At 41.1% G+C, this 24128-nt stretch overlaps 1 protein-coding gene across 14 annotated transcripts in view; it reads left to right on the top strand.

The window, feature by feature from the left end:
• The window catches only part of PTPRF (protein tyrosine phosphatase receptor type F), a 393280-nt gene that overhangs the window by 175807 nt on the left and 193345 nt on the right, over positions 1-24128 (top strand). For all 14 annotated transcript variants that reach the window (XM_049807801.1, XM_049807797.1, XM_049807800.1 and 11 more), the window contains 2 exons: positions 16950-17095; positions 19840-19981. In XM_049807801.1, coding sequence (XP_049663758.1) covers positions 16950-17095; positions 19840-19981 — 288 coding nt within the window. The remainder of the gene's footprint in view (positions 1-16949; positions 17096-19839; positions 19982-24128) is intronic.

Here is a 24128-nt window from a genome sequence, read left to right as displayed (position 1 = left end):
ATCATGCCAAAATGGCAACAAACCTAGATTTTAAGGAAACTTCAGAATTCTAAAAAAGGAATTGCAGAGCAGGTGTCTGTCCTGGTTTCAGCTGGGATAGAGCTAACTGTCTTCCTAGGAGCTGGTGCAGTGCTGTGTTTTGACTTCAGTATGCGAAGAATGTTGATAACACTGATGTTTTCAGTTGGTGCTCAGTAGTGTTTAGACTATAGTCAAGGATTTTTCAGCTTCTCATGGCCAGCCAGGGCACAAGAAGTTGGCACAGGACACAGCCAGGGCACCTGACCCAAACTGGCCAACGGTGTATTCCATACCATGGGACGTCCCATCTAGTTTAGGAACTGGGAAGTGGGGGGGGCAGGGAATCGCTGCTCGGGGACTGGTGGGGTGTCGGTCGGCGAGTGGTGAGCTATTGCCCTGTGTATCATTTGTACATTCCAATCCTTTTATTACTACTGTTGTCATTTTATTAGTGTTATCATTATAGTTTCTTCTTTTCTGGTCTATTAAACTGTTCTTATCTCAACCCAGAAGTTTTACCTTTTTTCCCCGATTTCCTCCCCCATCCCACTGGATGGGGGAAGTGAGTGAGCGGCTGCGTGGTACTTAGTTGCTGGCTGGAGTTAAACCACGACAGTGTCCCAAGCAGCTGAGGTCTGTTTCCTCAATGAAATGATGAGCAAAGAATTGCAAGAGAGAAGGAGTCTGAAAGAATATCCCCTTCTCCTTAATCCTGCCTATCAACTCCCATATTGAGGCTTCTCTTTCCTGTGCAACTGCGAACTCGCACTTGGAAAGCAATGAAGCAGCAATGAAGTTGTTCTGTCCTCCTTCCCTTCTGTAGCACATTTGACAATGTGTGACAGTCCTGCATTCAATTTAAGCTGTTCAGCAATCAGCGTTCTGACTGGTCTGTTCAAGAATTGTTATTCCAAGAAAGAAAAAGGGACCCCAAATCCCCGCATTCAAGAAGGAGATAAGAATTGGGAAGGCATCTCTGGAGTTTTTCTGGAGTTCCTAGGTCTGTGGTAGAGACATGCAGTCCTTCTGCCCTGGCTTTCCTAGCCACTTCAGCTCCGCTGCCATCTAGAAGGGAGTCCATGAAGTGTGTGCTTGGTTGCAGGCCAGCCCATCAGTGCCTAATGGCATTATGTGCAGTGTGGATATACTCAGAAATGGCTGTAGATGAATTACATACATGGATGCCTGTTAATACAGTAAGAACAACACTAATATTGTTCTATGTAATTTATTTCATGAAGTTCACTTATTCATAGGTGAAGCACCAAATTAGCAAAACAAAAGTGGCTGCTAATATTATTAATAACGATCGCAGCAGGCTGAAAGATAAATCCCTGTCTGCTGCAGTGCCACTGCTGAATTTATAATACTTTGAATGGGGCTTTCTAATACTTGGAATTTTAAACACTGGCCTCTGAAATGTGATTTGATGCAACTCAATGAAAACACTTAATAGCTTTTAAGACGCAGTCACCTGGAATAGGAGGCTGTATTTCCTTATGGTGGTGGACCAGTGTGTCACTTCTCTCCAGGATGTGGCAGTGTGATGGCTTCACAATGCCAAGACAGTTGGAAATTTTAAATTAATGTGCGATTAATTTCCGTACTGTCATCATACTTTCTCAAACCTTTAATTCATATGCCAGCTTTATCACCAGTAATAGTGGGAAAATGCTTGGCTGAAGGAAATGTGCATCTCAGATTATGACTGGTGCTGTTGGGTGATTTCAGCACTTTGCAAATCGTGTTGTCAGCCTTGTTTTTACGGTCTAAGCACAGAGAATGTGGGCAGCTGCTGTTGTGCTGGTGGGCTTGTTCTCCCAGATTACAGTTCATCTTTTGCTTTTCTACCTTTATCTCACTTTTAATTATCTGAGGTTATATTATATCAGCTGAATTGCATATTTTGTATGACTCTACAGCATAGTTCCTAATTTGCACAATAAACATGCCTTTGAGGCTTCTGGCTAATTACAAATAAACTTTTGTTCATTCCATAACCATGTTTAAAGTGGAGATCTGGACATGCACTTGCATATAAAAGTGCAAGTGCAGGTTTCTAAGCAGCCTTGTTAACAAACACTTTCTGCATGTGATAAAGAGAACTGCAAGTTTTCTTGAAACTTGGAAATCATATGTCATGAGCACATTGTAGATGTGATCTTATAAATTAAACTATGACTGAACAGTTTCTTGTTAATTCTATATAATTTTAACTGAACCAAAAGTCATATTCAGCTGCATAACTTCAAAAAAAAAAGGGGGGGGGGAAGGGGGGGGGGAAGAAAAGGTGATGATCAGCTGATGAATGGTAATCTCAAGATGCCCAAACGCAAATACACGCTTTTTCTTGGTTTTCAATAAGATGGTGGTGATAAAGTATTATGGATTCTACCAGAAGAGAGTATGAAGCAGAATTCAAAGAAACCTCATAAGAATCAACATGCAATATATCTTTTCTTTTTTCTTTTCTCTCGGTTTTTTTTTTTTTAAAGAGGAGATCTTTAGTCTATGAAATCTCACAGGGGTTTTATAAGACAGAAAACACTTTACCAGTATTAAGAAGGGGCTAAAGATGATCTGAGGTATCCATTGGGGGAAAGAGAGAAAAGGGACAGAGATGGAATGGAACCCTTTTCAGCTAAAGGATCATGTTAGCATACAAACAAGTGGGTATAACTGACAACAAATAACTTTAAAAACCACAATCTGTTTTCCTGCTGATGTTTCCGTGACCATAATTTTGGAACAGTTTTCCAGTAAGAGAAGTGTGGCTGAAATTCAAACCTATTTTAAGATGGTGCATGATCCATTTACAGAAGAGGTTGTGCAGTGCAGTGCAGCCCTTGCGAGGCTGAAGGACAGGACTACTTCGGAGAGCACCTTCCAGCCTTCTGTGCCTGTGTGTTTTGGCTGTCCTATGTCATGCTTGCTCTGACAGGCTCCAGTGCTCAGTTGCTGCTGCTTAGTGTTTCTGTTTCAAATTCTTCTTTGATAATGGTGACAGGCAGCAACCCGTTTGATACCCTGTTGGTGTAACTAATTCCAACTCAGCAAATGGGGAACCCCCTTTGATAAACATTTATTCCTGGAGAACACAAGCAGAGTTGGCAGGCACCTACCTTCAAGTCAGTCTTTAAAACACAACATGAAAATCAAAGATTGGTGATAGGCAGGGGATTATTCCTGCATGGGTAATTCTTAAGCAAGATCCATTTGCCTATGTACAGGTATGCTCTCCTCACCGTTAATAGAGCTGAGCAACTAATAAAATTCACTCGAGGCAGGCATAATTGGACAGGCTCTTTTGTCTCATCCTGTTCTTTCTAGGCTGTGATACGATTTAGCGATGTGCTGACTTGCAGTAGGTAAGGAAGGCTGCCGTTCTTTCAAGTTTCAGATTCACATACAGTTTTGTGTTTCACCCTGGTGTACGTCCTTCATGAAATATACTGGGATGTCAGATCCCTGAGGTGGAAACAGTGCCTTCTTTCTCACAGATGTAAAACCTGAGAAGCGCAGTTAGCTCATACTGAGGTAGCTTGTCATCTTCTTTGCTGGTATGGATTTTAGTTCAGCAAATCGAGTGTGAAGCTAGGAACCCTGGGACTCGGTCAACAGAACAGGGCTGAGTGAGGGAGACTTAGACGCAGCACTCTAAAAGACAGATCTGTTTTCTATTATAAATACATCCTGTGTAGTCTCCACAAAGGGCTTAAAAGCAAGCTGAACCTTGCAGGTTTGACATCTCTGTGCATGTCCTTTAAGCTTGTAGCATGTGATAGTTTTGTCTAGCAGTGATAATGAAAGTAAGTGATGCAGGCAAACACCAAGTATGGCAAATCTCTGTAAGCAGCATACTTTAGTGCTCTGTCATGGCACCTGCAGCCTTCCACATTTTTGCAAGTCTCGGGGATAAACGTCTTTCCAGGCTGCAAAAGTCAGTGTCGAGGGCTGGTATCGCCAGTTCTGAGTTTTCTCCTGATGAGCTCATCCTGGTGAATGTATGGCAAGGAGTCAACAGTGGAACAGCCACTCGCAGTTCCTGGCTACCCTCTGCAATCGTGTGAATCTTGCATGAAATTGGGACTTGCTGCTGACATGAGGAGAAATGTAGAAGAAGATGCTGGAGGTCTGGGTTGAGGGTCAAGCCACTACTACTTGTAAGTAGGTCATAGATAAAATATGAAGAACATATTTGAGTTAAGATGTATGAGAGAATACAAAAAGAAAAACTACAGGAGCTACTGGATGCTTTTCATTGTTCATAGACATTCCCAGTCTTTTTACTGATCTCCTGCTTAATGCTAGCTTGGTAAACATTACTCTTTTAGGCGCTATGCCAGCCTGTGTGGCTCATGTCTGACCATGTATGAAGTGAGCAGTAAGGTTCTTCACAGAGAAGGCAGCTGCTGAAGTGTACCCAGCCTGAAAGCCCATGTCAGGGATGCCCGTTTCTTTGGTTTTAGTCATGTGCTGTAACTCCCTTCCACCACTTTCTGTTGGATTTTGGTCTGCTCGTGTCCCACCAGGTACTGCAGGAGTTCATGTCACAGTAAGGTCTGTGACCTGCAGCGTAGCTCCATGGTGAGCAAGGAACATGTTCTCCTAAACCAGTGTGGATTTTACTTCTGCTGCTTTTAACTAGGGAAGTTTGTTTCTGGGTAGCAGGCAGCGTTTCTGGCTTTGTGAGGATAAAATACACTGTCTCAAATACCACCTCCTTGGTGGAATATATGTGCTGCCTTGCCAGGATATCTACTACAGTGGTGACGTTAACTGGTTTTCCCTTTTCCCAGAGACACAGATATTGTCAGAGGTGCTGAAGAAAGAGATAATGCATGACATAGAAGAAATACCTCCTTTAGACAGATTCAGTCCCTTCAGAGAGGCACACTGTCACACAGCCTGTAGAGTAACTGTGGTGCTGGGCTCCCCAGCAGCCCCCATGCACAAAGCACCCGCAGGGGTGACTCCTCGGTCCTGTAGGTCCTGCGTGCAGCCTTTGCTCTTCAGCACATGCTCCAGCCTGTACACAAGTCCCAGGCCAGCTCTGGAAATTCAAATTCAGCACCTTGTAGTTCCAGTGCATTATGTTCTGGGCTTCAGGATAGACCTGCTGGCCACAGCATTTTTCACAGCATGGCAAACAGTAACTTCTCCATGTAGACCGCAGCTTTCTGCATTTCTTGCATCTCTATGCGTAATCAAGTGAAATCAAGTAAAAGTTGGTGCAGGTAAAAGGCCACAAAAACTCAAATATGGAACCATGCCTGGTAGCTGGAGATTTGAGGAGTTTAGTTTGGAAACAGTTAGAGGCTGACCTGATCATCTACACAGAGAGAAGTTATTAAAGTGAAAAGAGCTTTTCATTTTATCTGTGAAATTCATAACACAGCAAGGAATGGATGCTAGAAAAATTAAACCAAGAATGCAACAACCATGAAGGTGATTAATTTTGATGCCTTTCTAGAAGTCAGCCCTTGCTGAACCAGAAGGCCCTGGGTGGAGGAGGGGACTGGGCACCTTCTGGGATGAAGCGCCTGCCCTGCTTTGTGTACTGAGCAGGGCTGTACTGCAGTGGCTGTAAAACTGCAAACCTCTGGCATGTCACTTGTCGTCTGTACTGTGGGGTTCAGACACCCAATATTCACATTGGATGGAGTCAGATGTTTTCCACATATATACAGAGCCATTTTCGGAAAACTTGGGGGCAGTTCACGGACAGGAGACAGCGGCTCCCGGAGCTTCCCCAGCTCCACTACTGACTGCACCAAGGTCAGCATGCAGCTGGTGCTGTGCAGCACAGCCTCAGCACTCCCTTTTGGTTCTTGTCATTCCGCTGTGGAGGACTGGAATTGCTCAGCAGCCCTCTGCCAGGCAGAGGTGGCAGCCCTGGCATTGAAAGAAACTCTGCTCAAATGGCTTTTGAGCTGTGCATGGCCTTGTGCCTTCATTTAGCCACTGCTAAAATACATCATTACGGGGAAGAAACGCTGCCCAGTGTCTCCCAGAAGCATCGAACCTCTCCATCCAGGCTTCTCAAGGAGTCTGTCTTGGAGGAAACCTTTTAATGGGGAAATATTCCTGTTACTTGGGGAACTTCAAGTAAGATTGAACAAAATGGAGTAACTTTTTTTTTTTTTTACATTTGAGACTATATTGCTCAGGTGCCTAGCTACCTGCTGAAATTTTTTACACTCTGGTAAACATTTAAATGTGGAAATTACATTTCTTGGTTTTCCGCAGACTGTACTACAGATGCTGAATGATAAAATAGCTGATGCAAATAGGAAAAAAATTCACTGGTGTAATAGAAATGCCAGAGTGCACTCGTTATCATTAAGCAGAAGGTTTTCCTCCTCACCAGGTAGATGAGGCAGAAATTTGGTTCATTACTGGGAGGAGGACAGAACAACGTACAGTGGCATTAAAATGAAATGCAGGTCCCTCAGCAAAGGCCTTCCAGAGAGCCTGGGATGCCTTTGCTTTAGTAACAGATATAGTGAAGAGATCGCTTACTCTGGCTCCCAGTTCTATTAAAATCATTGTACTGTGCTCTCTGTTTACAAAATAAGGTTTACACTCAGTTTTAATTCTTAAAAGCAGAGGAGAAACCTGAGCTTGGCAAAGCCTTTTGAACTGCTGAATCAAGGACTAGCTGCTTGCAAAGAGGGATTAAAACCTTTTAATCCTTTTGTATAAAAGAATATGGTGTTTAATGTGGTAGGCATGCTGGCAAAATTAATTTTCATGTTTTTTCAAGCACAAGATTTCAGTTCTGTCTTTGTTTCCTGGTCCTGCATATCTTACAAGTTCTTTACGCTATGCAATACACTTTATTAACTTTGAAGTTTTGAAGAAATTTGCAAATAACAAAATGCAGATTTGGAAGGAAAAGTAAGTTCTTAGGAGCAGGCACAGCTGTTACGTAGTGCCTCAGGCGGCGTTGTGATGACTGATTTCAGAGCCTAGTAGCTGGCATTATTATTCTCTTGTCCGTTGTGCGTATTCTGTGCAAGAGAGAGGAGGCCTGAATTCAGGTACTGAATTTTGTGTATGATTAAATGAATGTTCTATATGTATGCCTTTGAAAGCCCTTAAGTGAATGTTGTGTAAATGCTGATAATTGGAGGCAGTCTCCTTGCAATCCTTTCTCAAGCTAAATAAGGTCTAAGGCCAAAGGCCCTAATGTTTAATTGTATTAAACACAGAAGCTGAAAAATTTATTAACTCAGAAAGTGTGTATTACCATGTTAATTGGAAGTGCCTTTAAGCTATTACCAGGTGGAAATTTGACTTCAGGTTTCTATTTTAAATTAAAGCAAAGCAGAAAACCATTCTGTGAAGCTGCTGGAAGGTCTGCCTTTAGAGCAGCGCTTCTCTGCTCTCCCTTGTTTTTCTACTCTGTATAATACGTAGTATAAATGCTGGGGAGTTAGAATGGAAAGCTAAACCCATATATAGGGGTCTGGCTTTTCCCCAAGATAAGTGGCAAGCTGCACACACAGGCTGCGGGTGCTCTAGGGAGACGTAAAAGCAGGAGGGGAAATGAAGGTGACCTCAGGTTCTAGAAGGATGTCTTTCTGATCTGGTTTTCTGCTTTGTTTTTAATCAGTATTCCTTAGTTGTATGCAGGACTGCTTTGTGCTTCTCGGCATATTTTTCTTTTTCCAGTTACATGTTACTTCAGTTATAAGAAGCAATTGTAAAAATGGTGTCATAGTAGAGAGGTTGATTTATTATTTTTTTTTCTCCCTTCCCTGGCATACAAAAAACTTTAAAAAAACCCCATGGACAAGAGTCAATCACAGCACAGGGATTAGCCAGGGTTAGGGATTTTCTTACTAAGATGTAAAGCAGCTCACACTGATAACCAGCCAGGCACTTTGAGAAAGACATTGCAATTACAACAGCCTTGAAAAATAACGGAGAAAATTTGCCACCCTGTGCACAAAATCTGTAGACACCCTGCAGATATGATATGAAGAGAAACCACCTCCCCATTGCGTTAAGGTCTAAGTTGCCTGCCTAAAACTCCACAAATAAATCGGCACCCAGAATGTTCAACATAGCTAAGTGATTTACACAGCACCCTTGTATGATGGCTGCCTGAGACAACTCTGTTTCAGTATCATGGCAGTTAATTTTAGGCGTTTAAACTCTTTCAACAATTTCCATGATTCATAGACAGAATTAGAAATTTACTGATGTACAATAGCATGATGACAGGCTGTTGCTGTAGTTTATTAATATTCAGTAATCATGGCCTTAACAAGTGAACTAATGGGTCCTAACCCATATTTCTGTGGAATAAGCAGGTTTATCCAAACATCAGCATTTAACAGTGGACACCGAGTTTCTACTGGTGAAGGGCTGGTTTATGTATAACCGTCCAGATACTGACCAGAAGTACACAGGACACATGAGGTTTTAAGATGTTTCTTTAAGAAGAAATTTTAAAATATTCAATTTTGACTTGAAAACTATTTAATGTTTTATATCAAATTTAGTAAGTATAAATCCTGTATTAGCAAAAGGGAAAAGAGGGCTTGAAAATGCCAGTCTGGGTGGGAACGTTCCTACCTGTGTGCAGAAACACCTCAGCCCTGTCCAAGGCTTTGCCTTTAGACTGGGCTTATGGTACGGAAAGAGCCTATAGAAATTGTAAAGCAGCACCCGTTTGTGGAGACGGAGAAGAAACAGGAATCAAAGATTATAAGAGTTTCTGAGCTTAAGTCATTACAAATGCTGATAAAATTATACATTTGACCTAACATGTACCCTTGCATTCTCCTCAATTAAACTTACTACAGATAAACAAAGCACAGTGAGTCTTGCCTGCTGAAATGAGTACCTTGCATCTTAGTTCATCCCATTTCCTTCTAGTGTTTAGGGAAAAGCACAGCCTCTGCTGGATAACTGCTTTTATTATTTTTGTAATGTAATTTTTCTACTGAAAGTTACAGAGGTCATTGAACATGTTAAAAGATCTACTTTTTAGAGTTTTGTATATTAATAATTCACTTTATTTGATTTTATTTTGTACGAACTCAAAAGGTATCTATGTAACTTCATGGAAGTCAGGAGATGAAGGTGAGGAGAAATGCAGCTTGCTTTGAGATAATGTTTGTAGATTTGATTATCACGGACAACCACACTTGAAGCTGGAAAACTCAACCACTAAAATTGGATTGAAATAGCAGAATCATTTGTCCTAGCTGTTGGGAATCTCTTAAGCATTAAAACCTAATAACAATAAGATGATAAAACAAGAGAGGAGGATGTGCAGGTAACATCAGGTAACCTGTAATTCAGAGCGATCTGAGGAATGTATTGAATTTGGAATGCCATTTTCTGTGATTGGGATACAGTTAAATGTTTTTTAAAGCGGGTGGGAGAAAGGGTTATGATCCATTCACTAGATAAAAAGAAAATTGTGTATGTATCTGAGCATGTAAGACCCTGCTATATATATTTGCATTTATTTAATAAGTACCTTGCACTAAGCAATAAAGGACAAAAGTTTCATTTACAAAGTGCTGTCATCATAGTGAAATAAAACCGAAATAGGAGAAATACGGAATGAATTAGCATTGTGATTACTGAGACCTACTGATGCTTTAGTAAGCTGTTGTTAAAGAAATGTTATTACAAGGCTCAAACAGGCTCTTCCTACTTGTAAAGTATACAGGAATTAAAAGTGCAAGTTTGAAAAATTGGATTTTGCCAAACAATATTCCTACCGATCACAAAGGGACAGGACCCATGTTTAAAGAATGGTGGGTATATTGAAAGGAAAACATAAGGATATCAAACATAAGGATAGCTGCAGAGCCCACTGGCTTGCCTCCTGCCCTGCAGCAGATGCTTAGGAGAAAAATCATAGAGTAGGTTTCACCAGAGTATCTTTCCAGCAGGCATCCATCCATGCACAGGTATCAACTATCCAAGATCATAAAGGAGACAGAGAAAGAGAAATACCCTTGCTGTATATATAAGAATGGGCCACCTCTGTCTCCTAGACCACTTTATTTCCACTTCAAAGTCAGTCATGAACATGAGAAAGTCTGTGTCGTTCTTGGTTTCTTCCCAGTGTTATAACAACTGAGCCACATCATCATTTTTTGCGTATACATCCTGACAGCAGCCATGTGATAACAGCAGGCGAGTTTTACAGTGGAAGCTGAGGCACAGTTGTGCCTTGGCATATGTGACAGGGAAGGTTAAAGGCAGGGGCTTAAACCTGAATGTCCCAATTTCCAGGCTCAAGAACTATTCCCATTATGATCTTTTTGTGCTTGTGTCAATAACTTCTTTTGATTCATTTAGCCCAGGCACCTGAATAAGGTTACCCATGTATGCCTATTGTATGTGCTTATCTGGTTCATCTCATATCACAACTGTAACTTTTTCCTTCACAAAGGAGACTACTTTCAATCTTTATTTAGCCCAAGTCATAAAAGCTTTCAGATAAAAATACAAGCTCCCCTCTCCTGCAACGCTGGTCTTATTTTTGGCTGCCCTTCTATTTAGAACAGTGGGCACTTGTAGCGTGAGGACAGAGATATTTTTCTTTAAAATCTCTCGCAGTAGGCGAGTATTCATAGAACACTTAATTGAAGACATGTGTTTAATAATTCATTTTTCTCAAACCTGTGTGCAACTCTTTGGAAAAATAGCATCCACAAGAACAGGAGGAGCAGTATGATTGCCAGTTTCTGAATTAAAATTTTTGGATGAGGTATATTTGATGTGGGTGCTAAATACTGAAAAAGCATCAGGATTCAATTTAATTTTCCCATTTATTTTAAGAAACCATCTAATGATGGGTCTTTGAAATAAAACAAGTTAATATTTGGGTATATGAAGCATATTTATGTTGGCATATATTATGTTTCAGCCACTTGAAATTTTTGGCACTTACAAAATTACAAGGAAGCATCTTTTATGTGACTGGTATGTGCTTAATGTGTAGCAAAATACAAGGATCTATGCTAAATATACATGACTAAGCGTGATTTTTCAAGGCTCTGGCTGGTATTCGACTCAGGTAATGCAGATCATATGTTACTTCTCAACGGCCATGGTTCACATAAAAGACACCTTGGCAAGTTAGAGGGAAGCTATACCTCTGTGCCTCAGCCTTGAAGAAAATCTGGCAAAAGAGACTTTTCTTCCTGGGAAAGTCCTTTGGGTTCACTGAGGAGCTGCACAGCCTAAAACAACATGTGTGATGAAGTGACTCTGAACTGTTCTGATAAAGAAAGGGAAACCTGAAAAAGAGAACTGTAACGTTACTAGTCTTCTAGAAATGTTTGGTAGGGCAGATTTTAAAATAGCTGCTGAGATGGTTTTCTGATTTATAACAGTTGTTTCACAACAAGCAAATAGTCTAGAATAGCAGAGAACAACAGTGATTTTATATATAAAATATGGGTGAGAGAGATGCATCTTCATGGTTGGCTGTCTCTCACTTCGAGTTGCCCTGCAGGAAGGCTGTGTCAGTGGCTCTCCAGTAGACCAGAGATTCTGCCTTTGAGAGCTTCAGGTTCCCCTCCCAAACCCATCACTTTTGCTTTTGCTGGGGAGGGTAGACAAGAGCCTTACTGATGAGTGCATACCTAACTTGTCTGCTCACACTTCTCTCTCTGGCTTTCTGTACAATGCTTTTGTGGACCTCTTAAAATGTAATTCAAGGGGGCATTTCTTTTGAAAGCATCACACACCCTAGCTCAGCCCAGGACTCTGCATGAGTTTGCTGCTGTTTTCCAGCACAGTGAAGTACTTGCATGTGCCTAAATCTCTGCCAGCATCTTTTCCACACCATGAGGCCCTCCTTGTGATTCACTTTATAGGATTATCCAGGAATCTGTGCTTGCTCAACAAGTGACTTTTTCAACACTATCAACTGTCAAAGGAAAGTCCTTTCCTTTTGAAATGTCTTTTTCTTTTAAAAAAGAAGTTTCTCAATGGAGAGCATGTCTGAGCAAGTTGTTATTTTTCAGCCCCCAGCCAAATAAGATGAAGCCTGTTTCTTTCTCTTGTAAGAAAATATTTTTCATGGTCTTCCTCCTCATAACTGTGTTGTTCCCATAAGCTCTCTAGAATAATTTAGTTTTGAGCAAAGACCAAACAGGGAAAATTTCAGCCAAGAAGGTGAAAGTTTACCCATTCTTCTGCCTGAAGCTTCTGAGTGAATAGAAATGATGATAGCAGTAATTTCCACTCCCAGTGTACTGGGAACTTGGTTATGAAGTGAGGAGCAAGAATTAGTTTAGAGGGTGAGCACTGAACGTGCTCCAGGGATCTGACACTGAGCAGAGAGGCTAGGGAAAGAGAGGCTGGAGTTGTTTGGACTTGGAGTTATCAAATGACAAATACACCAGTCTGGAGTTGTTACTCCATGCGATGGAGTAAGCGAAGGTGGGCGTGATGGGTGCCCAGCCGTCTGGCACCTCTCCCTGCTGTCACCCAAGACTTACTCAGGAGATTCTGTCTCAAACTAATATTTCACAGATTTGTCTTTGGAATAAAATCACTCTCTTTTTTGCTTCTTTTTTTAAACTTTCAGTAAAAAAAATCTTCAGCTTTGCCTGGTCCTTAGGTCATCAGGGAAAAGACAAGATTTCACTGCAAACACCTATCAGTTCCTTGTATTTATTTGTAGCTTGTTTGAGCAACAAACAGTTAACTTAAAACTTGGTATGCCCATAATCTCCTGTGGAGAAGACTCTGGTCATTTTGAATTTAAGAACAGGGGAGAGACAAGAACTAGGTTACTGATTATAATACTGTATCTTCGGTACATCCTTATTTTTTCTGGTTGTGTTTCTAGGGCTACCCTAAAAGTGCAAATGCTCAAAACAGGTTTAAAAAGACTGCTTGTACTATTACCTGGCCATATCCCTGGTGGTTACTACTTCCCTTTGGAGGTAACTAGTGATGTGTCCCATGGCAGCTTCCTCTGGGCAGTAGAGTTATAGAGATGTTGGTTGGAGGGGAGGTGTGGAGGTAGTCTAGTCCACTTAACACGCATTTTCCACAGACAGCAACATTTTCATGGATGATCTGTTGCACTTCTGTTAGCTCTTACTGAGATAAGTTTGGGGATTTGCTTAACAGTTACCAATCAGTATAAAAATATGTATGCCCATGCCTGACTCTATTTTCCTGGGGCAAGGACTCAGGATTTTAGGTTTGCTTAATTAGTACTTTCCTTCCATTTCGAAACTTGAGGGCATACAAATGTTTAAAATGGCTGTGTAGAAATATCCTTTCCCAGACAGTGTGAGAATTTGGTTTATATACAGGTATACTTTTGTGACCAGTCTCAGTGGATTTAGATGGTTTATGGAAATCAGTGTTGCTCAATTCAATATGCAGGGAAAAAAGATTCGTTACAACAGTGTAAATTCAAGCTGAACGAAGTAGCAGGTTTTTTAGATTTTACTGCAGGTGAACATTCAGTTTCCTTTCGTTCTGGTTTTTAATAGTATTGATTTTTTAAAAATGTACAGAAGTAAAGTAAGTCCTCAGTGTATGAGCTGGGGAGTAGGTGTACAGTGAGAGATATAATTGCATTGTATTCTTCAAGGACAAAAGTTTTTGGATTCTTCTGTATTTGTCACTTGAAAAATTTACACTATTTTACTAAGATCACAGAGTAAATAACAGAAAAATCAAAAAACCAAATCAACTGCCAAAATGCAATACAAGATATCAGCTCGGCACACTGCATAGCAAAACAGTCAATCACACTGCAATCACTAGCAGCCTGAACAGTAAATTAACATTTCACTGGGATAGATGAGAGGTGAATAAACACAGATATATGTAAATATAAACTAAATAGAAATAGACATGATTATAGATGAGTAAATATGTGAAATCAGCATCAGTTAAGCAAGCACACTTAATTGCGTGCTGTACATGTCAGGACAATGTGCCAGAGACTGTACACAGCAGCCATCATGTCTTTAAAGGCGCTTTTTGGGTTCTGAGCTATTTTTGCACAGTCCTGGGGCTCCCTTCACCAAGGATGGCAAAATTCAGTATACCTGTGGTGAGTTTCTGTGCTCGGGTCAGGTCTGATATTTCTTCACGGAAGTTTGTTGAGGAAAGATCATGTGTATCCACTTCTGCCTGGACGGTGCTGACCTTGGTGGATCCACTGTCTGCAAAGGCCTTTTGGAAATAAAGCCAAGAAAGGAGCAGTAGTAGAGGTCTAGGCCTGCAACTTAGTGTCTCAGCTCTGACCTCCAGATTACCTGGGTTTGGGGTTGGTATGTCCCCTGGCGCCTGTGGTCCATGTGGGCGGTTGGTGGGCTCCCTAGCACACAACCACAGTCCCCATTGAGCATCTGATGTTGTAAGTTTTGAAGGGGTCTGCTGTCCTGCTGCCTCAGGGGTGGCATGTCACCAGTCCCTCTCTGCTAAGCATGTCCTCAGCTGGTGGTTGCTTCTCCATGTGGTGCCAACTGGTCTGACCTTGTCCTTCACTCTGAAGCTGTGGTGGGTTGACCTTGGCTGGCTGCTAGATGCCCACCCAGCTGCAGGCTACAGGGAAATACCTGCTCCACTGTGGTGTCTCTATGGGCTGCAGGGGAGTCTCTGCTTGGGCACCCAGAGCTCCTCGTCCCCCTCTGACCTGGGTGCTCACAGGGCTGTTTGTCACACTTTTTACCTCATTCGTCACCACCGTGAGGTGTTTTGCCCCTTCTTAAACCTGTTATGACAGAGGCACCGCCATGATGAGCTCGGCTGTGCCCTGCTGTGGGGCTGTTGTGGGACTGGCTGCGTCAAGCACAGGGCAGCCCTGACCTCTCCTCACAGAGACCCTCATGCAGCTCACCCCAACACCCCATACGGACAGGGGTGGTGTGGGCATGTGAAGCAAGAAGCATCCTGGGCCCTCGGCAGTCTCCCTGGTCTGGTCCGGTCCACACATGTTGAAGTAGGGCAGAGCCTGGCCTCTGCGCTTTGTCAAAAGCAGCAGTTGGAGCATGTCACTTGGTTGAGCTGCCGCGTGAGTTGAGTCACACCATGCCACGCTGTTGGGGTGGTGGAGGTCTGCGTGAGCAGTTAGCGTGGGCTAAACCAGAAGGCGAAACTGAGATTAAAGAGGTACCGAGGTTTTAGCAAAGTCTTCAGAGGTTGCTGTTCAAGGGCAAAGTTGCACTCCGCAACTTCAGGTGGCAGATGCCAGCTTGGAGCTGCTGAGGGAGAGGTGCCATCTTTCTTCCAGTGCCCCCCCAGGCTCTGTCTGATCCTGCCCTGAGCCGCTGTGCTCCCTACCCTGCTTGGAAAAGAAGAAAAAAAAAAAAAAAAAAAGGCTTTATGCCAGATTAGGAGCCCAAATCTGCTCCACAGAGGCTCTGGTGACCCTGGAGCTGCTTGTAGGGGTTTGGGCACCAGTGTCTGGAGGCAGAGAGGGGAGGCGACGGGCACAAGGAGCAGAGAAAGGCCCCTTGCCCCCTTCAGTAGCTGCAAGCTGGCGGACTGGCTCAACTGTAACTTGCAACTGTACCCTTAGCATTTTAGAATCATAGAATCATTTACGTTGGAACAGACCTTCAAGATTCATCTTTTAATCTCTTATATGTTAGGAAAATGCATTTAAAGACTGTCTTCTTTTGGGGTCGCTGAATCTGTATCCCTCCTAGATCAGGGAAACTCAGCCTTCAGTTCATCAAAAGCTTAGCATTTAAACCACCTGGGCTTACAGATGTCACCACCCTCTCCCTCAAGGACATGCTTGTGGACATGTCCAGAATGTGAAGATGTGGAACCACTGCCAGCTCCACTGGGGATGTTGGTTTGGTGTCTTGGGGTTGAACAGATGTTTCTCCTCTCACTCTTCTCCTTTCTACATCCCAGCAGCTGTCTCTGCCCCATTTATAGGTCAGGTTCATCTTCGAGGTAGTCGATCAGAATTGTATTTGAAACGTGGCCTTATTGTGACCTGTGCACTGAACGACATCATGGGTGGACTCTGTTAACTCCCTCTGTGGCATTAAATGTTTTAGTGCTTTATAGGGATATGAGATCATCAAATGCTTCTTACTTGGACAAAGCAGTGTTTCAAAATTATCCTTGGATCACATATTGCAAAATTCTCTTGTATAGTGAGGGTGAAAAGAAATACAAATGTTCAACCTGAATGTCTAGTTTTATCCCTCCAAGTCTGTCGTGTAAATCCAGAAGACGCAACTGTATTTTCATGAAACTTCTTTTATTGATTATTAAAATGTTACTATTTTTTATTATTATTATTTTATTTTTATTTTTGCTGAGTGTTTCAGGCCTGAATGTCATTTTGGTTTCTTTGCTGACTTTAACTTTCAGTGATTCGCTTCTTACCAAGCATAGGCCAGCCTGTGCAGGTTTCCAGATACTTACAGACTGTAGGATTTTTATGTCAATCCACATCTAAAATGAAATTAAGGGTTGTTATTTGCATACTTAAAACTGTATCTGTTAATTTTTATGAATGTCTTAACAGCTTTCAGGAAAACTAATGTCAACGTATGGTACATTTTGTACGTTTGGCGTGTCAGCTGTTCTGTAATTTCTAGTACTATGACCGTGTGATAAACCTGCAAAAATCCATTTATTAAAAAAATAAACCGTAAAAACGGTTCTAAATTGTCATATACCTGAATGAATGCCCAGGGGTCTGGGGGTAGCCCTCTATTGCCCTCATTTACAGGGAAGCCAGATGGACTTTATTCATTTCAGGAAAAAAAGGTACTCAAGCAGAAACTCTGCTTGTCATGTTGCAGTCTGGGCTGAATTTGTGTGGCTGAGGCCATTCAACCTGGATTTGTAGCAGGAGCACCAATTATCTTATAATTTAGATTAACATGACACATTCCTTGCTTATCTGATGTTGTGTCCTCATGGGGGTGATATGGTTATTTTTCCAGGCAAACCAACATTTATGAAAGCTCCTGAAGATCAGATTGGGATTTCTGGAGGAGTGGCCTCTTTTGTGTGTCAGGCAACAGGAGAGCCCAAACCTCGTATCACGTGGATGAAGAAGGGGAAGAAAGTCAGTTCTCAGCGGTTTGAGGTAATTACAAAAACCAAAAATTCAGTAATCAATCTAATGCTTGCAGGTCTTAATTACAGAATAATCATCATTGCAACCCAGGTATCTCTGCATCACTACAATACAGAGTCTAGAGCTTTAGAGTAAAGTAAATTTCCTTCCCTGCAGCAATCCAATCTGTAGAGCAGGCGTTGTCCTTTGAGAATGACACTGGAAGCACACACATAGGACATCCTTCTTCAGATGGGAGACTGGGGTTTATGCTGAATTGGATGGCAAATAAGAGTTGGATCTAGCAGTAATTTTCTGTTTTCATTGTGAAAATTTATAAGGTACCTCCTTGGCCTGCTATCCCCATTGAAATTCAAAAGCGTGATGCCAAAACACTATTGGAAGGCTTTTGAAGGGATGGCTACCGCCATCCCTGCTACAGATGCACTTGGAAGAGGAATGGTGGAGTCATCCTGAAGGGTGAATTGACTTCCCTGTGAACTAAAGTCGTGAGAGAAAGGAAGGGGGAAGAGCAGTATCAGAAATGCTTTTGAAAAAGGGTCCAATCTGGTTCGTATTTTAGATAGCAAATACATTTTCACTGACTTTCTCCACCTTTTTCTCCACTTTCCTTTTTTTTGGGGTTGGGCTCTTTTCTCTAAAACCGCCCTTGGAAATGTGACCCCTCTACTATTCTGCTGCCTTTCCTCTAATATCCTGTCTTTGATGTTCTTGCTTTTCTGACTGGAGCACAAGATGACTTTGCTGCCCAAAATTGATTGATTCAAGTCACCAATTTTACATGATTTTGTGTATGAGCAAAAAACCTTGATTAAAGTAATCAATTTTAATCTCGTTTTACATTGTTATTTTTCCCTAATAAAGGTTAAGTTTTGTTGTATAGTAACCATTTAAACACTCTTAACTTGTAAGTAGATGTAACCTTTAAGGTGAGTTCAATACTTACTGTGGCTGACCAGAGGGCTATGCCATGTTGTATGCATTTATACCAGCAATTTCATACCTTTATTCACATCAGTTTTGATACATAGTTGAAGCATTTTTATTGTGTTAGGAGATAGTGAACAATATTTTTTTTTCTTTGCTAGGTAACTATTAATTTTACCTCATTACTAAGCTAGTCTTTATTTGGAGGAAAATTGCAATTCAAATTAAATGAAAAAATTAATAAACAAACCTGATGTACACGTGCTGAGTTATTACACAAAAGAGGTATCTATCTTTAGCAAATGAACAGCATTTCTGGTCTCACTGTCTGTCAGGGCCTTGGTAGCTGTAGCTCCCTTCCTCTCACACAGTGTTTGTTCAAAGGTTAGTAAGGGCAAAAGAGCTTTTCTGCTGTTTCATCTCTTAGCTTTTTAGTCTTTATCACTGAAGTGAATTAGTCTCTGCATCTGACTTTGTCTTGTTTTAAAATTTGGCAGTAGCCCTATTCTGTGTAAAGGTTATAGAAAGCTTAGCATTTTGTCACAGTTTCATATTTAATTTAAAATTGGGTATTTAGAAAAAAATGTTAAATTCCTTAAAATTTACTGTGGTGACGTTCATATTTCTCTGTCCTGTCTACTGCTACTTGACCCCAAATTAGGGTTTTTTACAAGCTGTTTCTATTACTTAGAACAGAAGGGCTATTACTTCCAGCATGAAGAATAACAGATTTTCAGGGGTCTTGGTTACCTTTTGATTTCTTTCTATTTCTTCTGTCTCTGCAGAGTCTCATGGTGCGCATTATTTTTTGTCCTTCCTGTTTTCACTCATTTGGTCTTTCTGCTGTGAGAAGCACTCCTAAACAGGGCTCTTGAAAATAGGGTAAAAGTTTTGCATGCGGGTAGTGCAGGCCCTAGGCTGAGGTACATGTGTCTGAAACAAAGTATAGCTTAGTCTCTTCATCTTCCCCTGCAGTTCCCAAGTGACAGGAGGGGACTTGTGCCTTTCCCTCATGCTGTCACCATCTGCAGTTCAGTTAATATTTCCAACTTTTGCTGTGCTCCGTAATAGGAGAAGGATGAGTTTGGCATTAACAGTGGCCGGAGGCTGTGCCTTCACAGTCTTGCCATTAGGGAGTAGCGTAAAGTGATCCAGCTGCAAACTAACAAATACCTCTTTCTTCCATGTGGAAGTTAGAGTAATGCATGTTACAGCTTAGCAGGATGGATGGAAAGGCAACAATTTATTAAGGACTTAATTTATTATGCTGGGGAAAGAATCATAATTACATCATTGTTGATTATGCCAGAGTTGCAAAGTACCCGATGCTGAAGGACATTAAAAGCCCTCACTTTCTGCTGGAGTTAGCATGCACTGTAGGTGCTCAAGGTTTTATTCTAGTTTTGTTCCATTTTTCCTGGTAATCCCACAGGAGTATATCATTCTGCTCTTCCATCAAGGTGAAAGTTGGCACTAAATTGCTATCAGTGTGATTAGTAAAACCATTAGTGCAAATATGGCTCAGATGTTTTAAATCATCAGATCCACATCTTTATTACCAGGTTGATAATTTGTCAGCCTTAATTGATTCATAAAGAACCTCATTGGATCTTCATTTGTTCTGGCCTCCTCAGAGGACAAATATGTTCTTGACTCTGAAATTTGTGCATTCCGGACTTGAAACACTTGATTAGTTTTGTGGTATTTTACAGCTTATAGGGCTTGTTTGGGTTTGGTTTTCGGTTTTTAACCCCTGGATTGTTCTGACTTTCAGTTTTTGTTGCAGAAGATACCAATAAAGAAGTGCTTTCTTTTCATTGTTAAAGGTTATTGAGTTTGATGATGGATCAGGATCAGTTCTGCGGATACAGCCCCTGCGTGTTCATCGAGATGAAGCTATCTATGAGTGCACAGCAACCAATAGTGTTGGGGAGATAAACACGAGTGCCAAATTAACAGTGTTAGAAGGTAAGTGGGAAGTTTTTTCATGCCGTAGGTGGCAGAAGACATGGCTTTGGTAGCTACATGTTGGTATTGTAGTTTTAGATGACATGATGATATTCTAGCTTGGTTTGAAAAAGCTGTGTTCATCCTGTATCATTTGCTATAATTTCTTCTAAGTGATAGAAGCTAATATTTTTCAGACAATCATGAAAAGATTGCAGATTCTGAACTTTCTTTAAAGTTTTAGTTGTATTATCTGAGGTGTGTCATTTCTAATTTGGAGGGCTAGCTAAAGAGACATTTCTATACTTTTCTCATCTGTCTGCTTTGGTATAATACCCATCTTCAGGGTATCTAAGAATTGTATCTGATAGTCAGAAACTTAATCCATGTTGGTGCACCTTCTGGATTAAATTGGCACAGTTCTTGAATAGATTTTTCAGGTTACTCTTAAGATTTTGAATTTGATGTGGAATTTAGCTGGGCCTACTTTTCACTGTAGTCACAACTTGTTACTCTGTTTCTCCTGTTAAAGAATAGATTTTGATCCTTGCCTGCTATATGAGCAGGTTTTATTTTGCTTGCCATGTTGTTTCTTCTAAATGGAACGTTTTATGGAAGAACAGTGTAAGGCTTGCCATCAGCTGATGATTTTTTTTTTTTATATTAGATTATCAGAATTATTGTTTGCTTTTAAGGAAATGTGTTTTTTTCAGCACATATGTGTTGTAGTATTTTTTATATATATAGGATAAAGGTACTGAGATGTTACAAATCTGGGGCATTTGGCTGAATAGATTTTTTTTATTATTATTTTTTTCACTTGGTTTACTAAAACAAGCAGGAAAAGGCTTAGGCAAATTGCTTGGTGTATATGGACTGATGTAGAAACTTTTGAGTAACGAAAAAACTAGACTGGAAGGAGTTTATTATTGTATGATTTTGAACCAGCAGAGACTGGTTATCCCAATGGTGAGTGTGCCAGCCATACATGACAAGTTACCTATTGTCCCTTGTTCTCCCATCCCCATTTATAGTGTAGAGGTAATCATATTTTCCTCTCTGCTCTGTGACAAAGAATACATTAAACAACTGTAATGTGTTCAGCCACTGTGGTGATGGGAATCATAGAAATCATTCAATACTTGAGGTGATTGTGTATCTTGTTTCTGGAGGTGGGGCATCTTAAAGGATCAGCTTGCTCCTCAGTAGTAATATTATTAAGAATAGGGTAACAGGTGCTATAGACTTCAAAATTATTGGGGGAAAAAAGCAGATCTTTTTTGTTACTTCTTGCCTTTGCAGCCGTGTATGTGAGAACATAAAGCTCATTGGACGTCTTTTGGTAGTTTATGTGCAGATCTGTATTTGAATGGTTCCTGCAACTGGATTTTTGTGATACTAGAAACTTGAATACCCAACTGTTCGAAGCACATTCCTGTTTCCTTTGGTTGCAGTTGCCTTTATGTATCTTAGATATGTATGCACATGCACACACACGCTAATAATTTATTTGCTCTGTGTTAAATGTTCAAAGGCCCACAGAGACATGCGCTGCATAAAGGAGCACAACAGTATTTCTCAGCTCCATGGTGCTCCTGCTGATTTCCTGATGAGGTAAAACTTGCAGACCACCACATAAATACAGAATGTTAGGAAACACCAGAGACAGGAAAAGACATGCGTGCACACAATTTAAGAGCCACAGAAGAAAAAAGTCACTACCAGTCAGGCACAGAGCCTGCTTTTCTGTTTGGAAACTTGCTTTAATTGGGAGTAATGCTAGTTTAACATGATCCCATAAGGTCAAAAATGATCTGCAGGCTGGGGGGCTGTATTTTCCTCTCTAACTGAAGAGTATCAACCCCTTTCTGGGCACTCTTGTAATGGGCAAAATTAAGAACCATTTGCTGTGTAACAGTTTGTATGTGCTCATGCATATAGAATTGTGAGCTTGATTACAGACGATGAAGAGCTATACGTGCCTCTTATGTTGGCTGAATTTATGAAGAAGATGGGTTCTGTTATGATTATATTTCTCTTTTCTGAAACCTTCTATGGACAGGTCTGTATCTTTTTCAGTCATGCTATCTTACTGTTCTGTGTTGTTTGCCTTAGATTATGCCGGTTTTGCATTTTGGGGGTGTGAATTGTTTTTATTATTAATATTCCTTTGTTTGCTTACGTGTTGGCAAAATTGATATTACAACTCAGTGCCCTCGTTGTGGTTGTGTTTAGTCTCAATGGCCTCCAAAAAATAGTGGTAAGTGGCCCACCTCTCTGTTATGCCATCACTTTCCTAACAAGAATTTTGTAGACGTATTCGAAAATGACACATTTCACATAGTACCCTTGATACCTTCAGGACTGTCAACTAGGATTGCATTTTCCCTCTGCTTCTGGGGTTAAAATAATTTCTGTAATTGCTCTCAGGTGGCAGTTTGAATGATGCAGACATTCTGCACTTCCTTTCAAGAATTTGACTAATGCAGTGGTCCCTGGTGCATGACAAAGCTCTATCACAGACGTCCTCATGGTTACATGCTGCTAAATACACAGCACATATTGATTTTTACATTAAAAATCCTTTATAACAATAAGTTTTAATGCTTCTGCACAATTTGGTCTTTAGAACATAGGCCTTAACATTAAATCCAGAAGTCACAGTCAGGGTTTAGCAGGCTGTTATTAGATGTCTTTGTAGCTAACTAATCTGGAGCTTTATTTTATTTAGATTTCTGCAATGTTCTACAGATCAGAGGCAGATAATCCTTTCTAATTGCCAAATTATTCCATTCTCAATATTAAGTGAGAAGCACGAGTCCAATCTCCTGGAGGAATCGGGAATTCTCACATAGGTGAATCTCTTCTAACAGTTCGGTTCCCTACTACCCTTTCATTCTCTGCTCCCATGTCTCTCATTTTTCCCTTCTAACTGCAAATCCTGTTGTGACCAAACTACGCATACTTAGTGTAACTGGAAATTATTTCTCCTGTTGATAGTAGGAGAAATAGACGTGCATATACCTTCTCTTCTCATTTCTCCTGGGTAGCTGATAAGCTGAATTATGTATGAGTCATATTGAACGTTTCTATCTTTTTTCCAATTATGACCTGAAGCAGCACAGAAGTATGTTCTTGCCTGCCTGGCAGAGGAGGAAAGCAGTACACGGAGGGGAGGGCTAGAATCAATAAGCTGACACACATTCCCAAGAAAAGCCTCAGGGACAGTTAGTGGCACTAACAAATTAATAAATATATTATTCAGTGGTAATGTGGAGAATTACAGGGCTTTTTAAATAGGGAGATTATATGAAATGTGAGTAGGAAGGATGCCAGCGTGGAAGAACGTGGCAGCAGGCTGATTGCAGGAGTGTCTATGTGGTGTCCTTCCACAAGACTGCTTGTACATTCAGCATTCCGGCTGTATTAGGGAAGGTGATGGTAACAGTGTTTGTCTGTAGTTGCCTGTACACCGAAGTATACATTTAGTCTGTGGTTTCCAGCAGTCTCCACCCAACAGGAAGATAGGGAAAAGCAGTGCAAAAAAAAAAAAAAAGTCTTCAAGGGGCAGGGAGGAGTATGATTCTTTGGGAAAGGAAGGAGGCTCAAATGCAAAGTATATTGTCAGATTCAGTTACAGGTTTTGATTTCTAGAATTGGGAAACTATTTAATTGTAACTGGTCCTTTAATGCCCTGCAAGCAGTCTTTTTTCACTCCCCTGTAACCTAGAGCATACAGTCATATCCAAGTGACACCGAATGTATTTGGAGTTTCATCTCCCTTTGTTTTTAAGTAGGTTAAATGAAAATGAAAATACCATGTCCAATTTCCATTTCCAGCACAGATCTATGCAAATCCCCTATGCCCCTATCCCAGACTCCTAATCATGTGGCATGTAGTTATCAGCCTGGAGAGTGCTGCGAGGCTCTGCAGGAAAGCAGCTCCTGGTAAAGAGGACAGATGGATGAGCCGGGAAAGGGTTGCTTGCACACTGGGTTTCAGTCTCAAGGTAACCTGGCAAGTTAAGTTTTACTGGATGGCTTTGTGCTGACAGAAGTCAGGGAAGTTTTGGTCTGTTTCAGTGGTCCCCTAGAAAGTTCCCAAGTGCAGCAGTTGTCCCCGGGGTGGGAAGCACCTCTACCTTATCGTAATTTGCTGTTTACTGAA

The sequence above is a fragment of the Accipiter gentilis genome, chromosome 8 (assembly GCF_929443795.1).
Source record: "Accipiter gentilis chromosome 8, bAccGen1.1, whole genome shotgun sequence".
NCBI classification, from domain to species: Eukaryota; Metazoa; Chordata; class Aves; order Accipitriformes; family Accipitridae; genus Astur; species Astur gentilis.
This window is presented reverse-complemented; position numbering and strand designations above follow the sequence as displayed.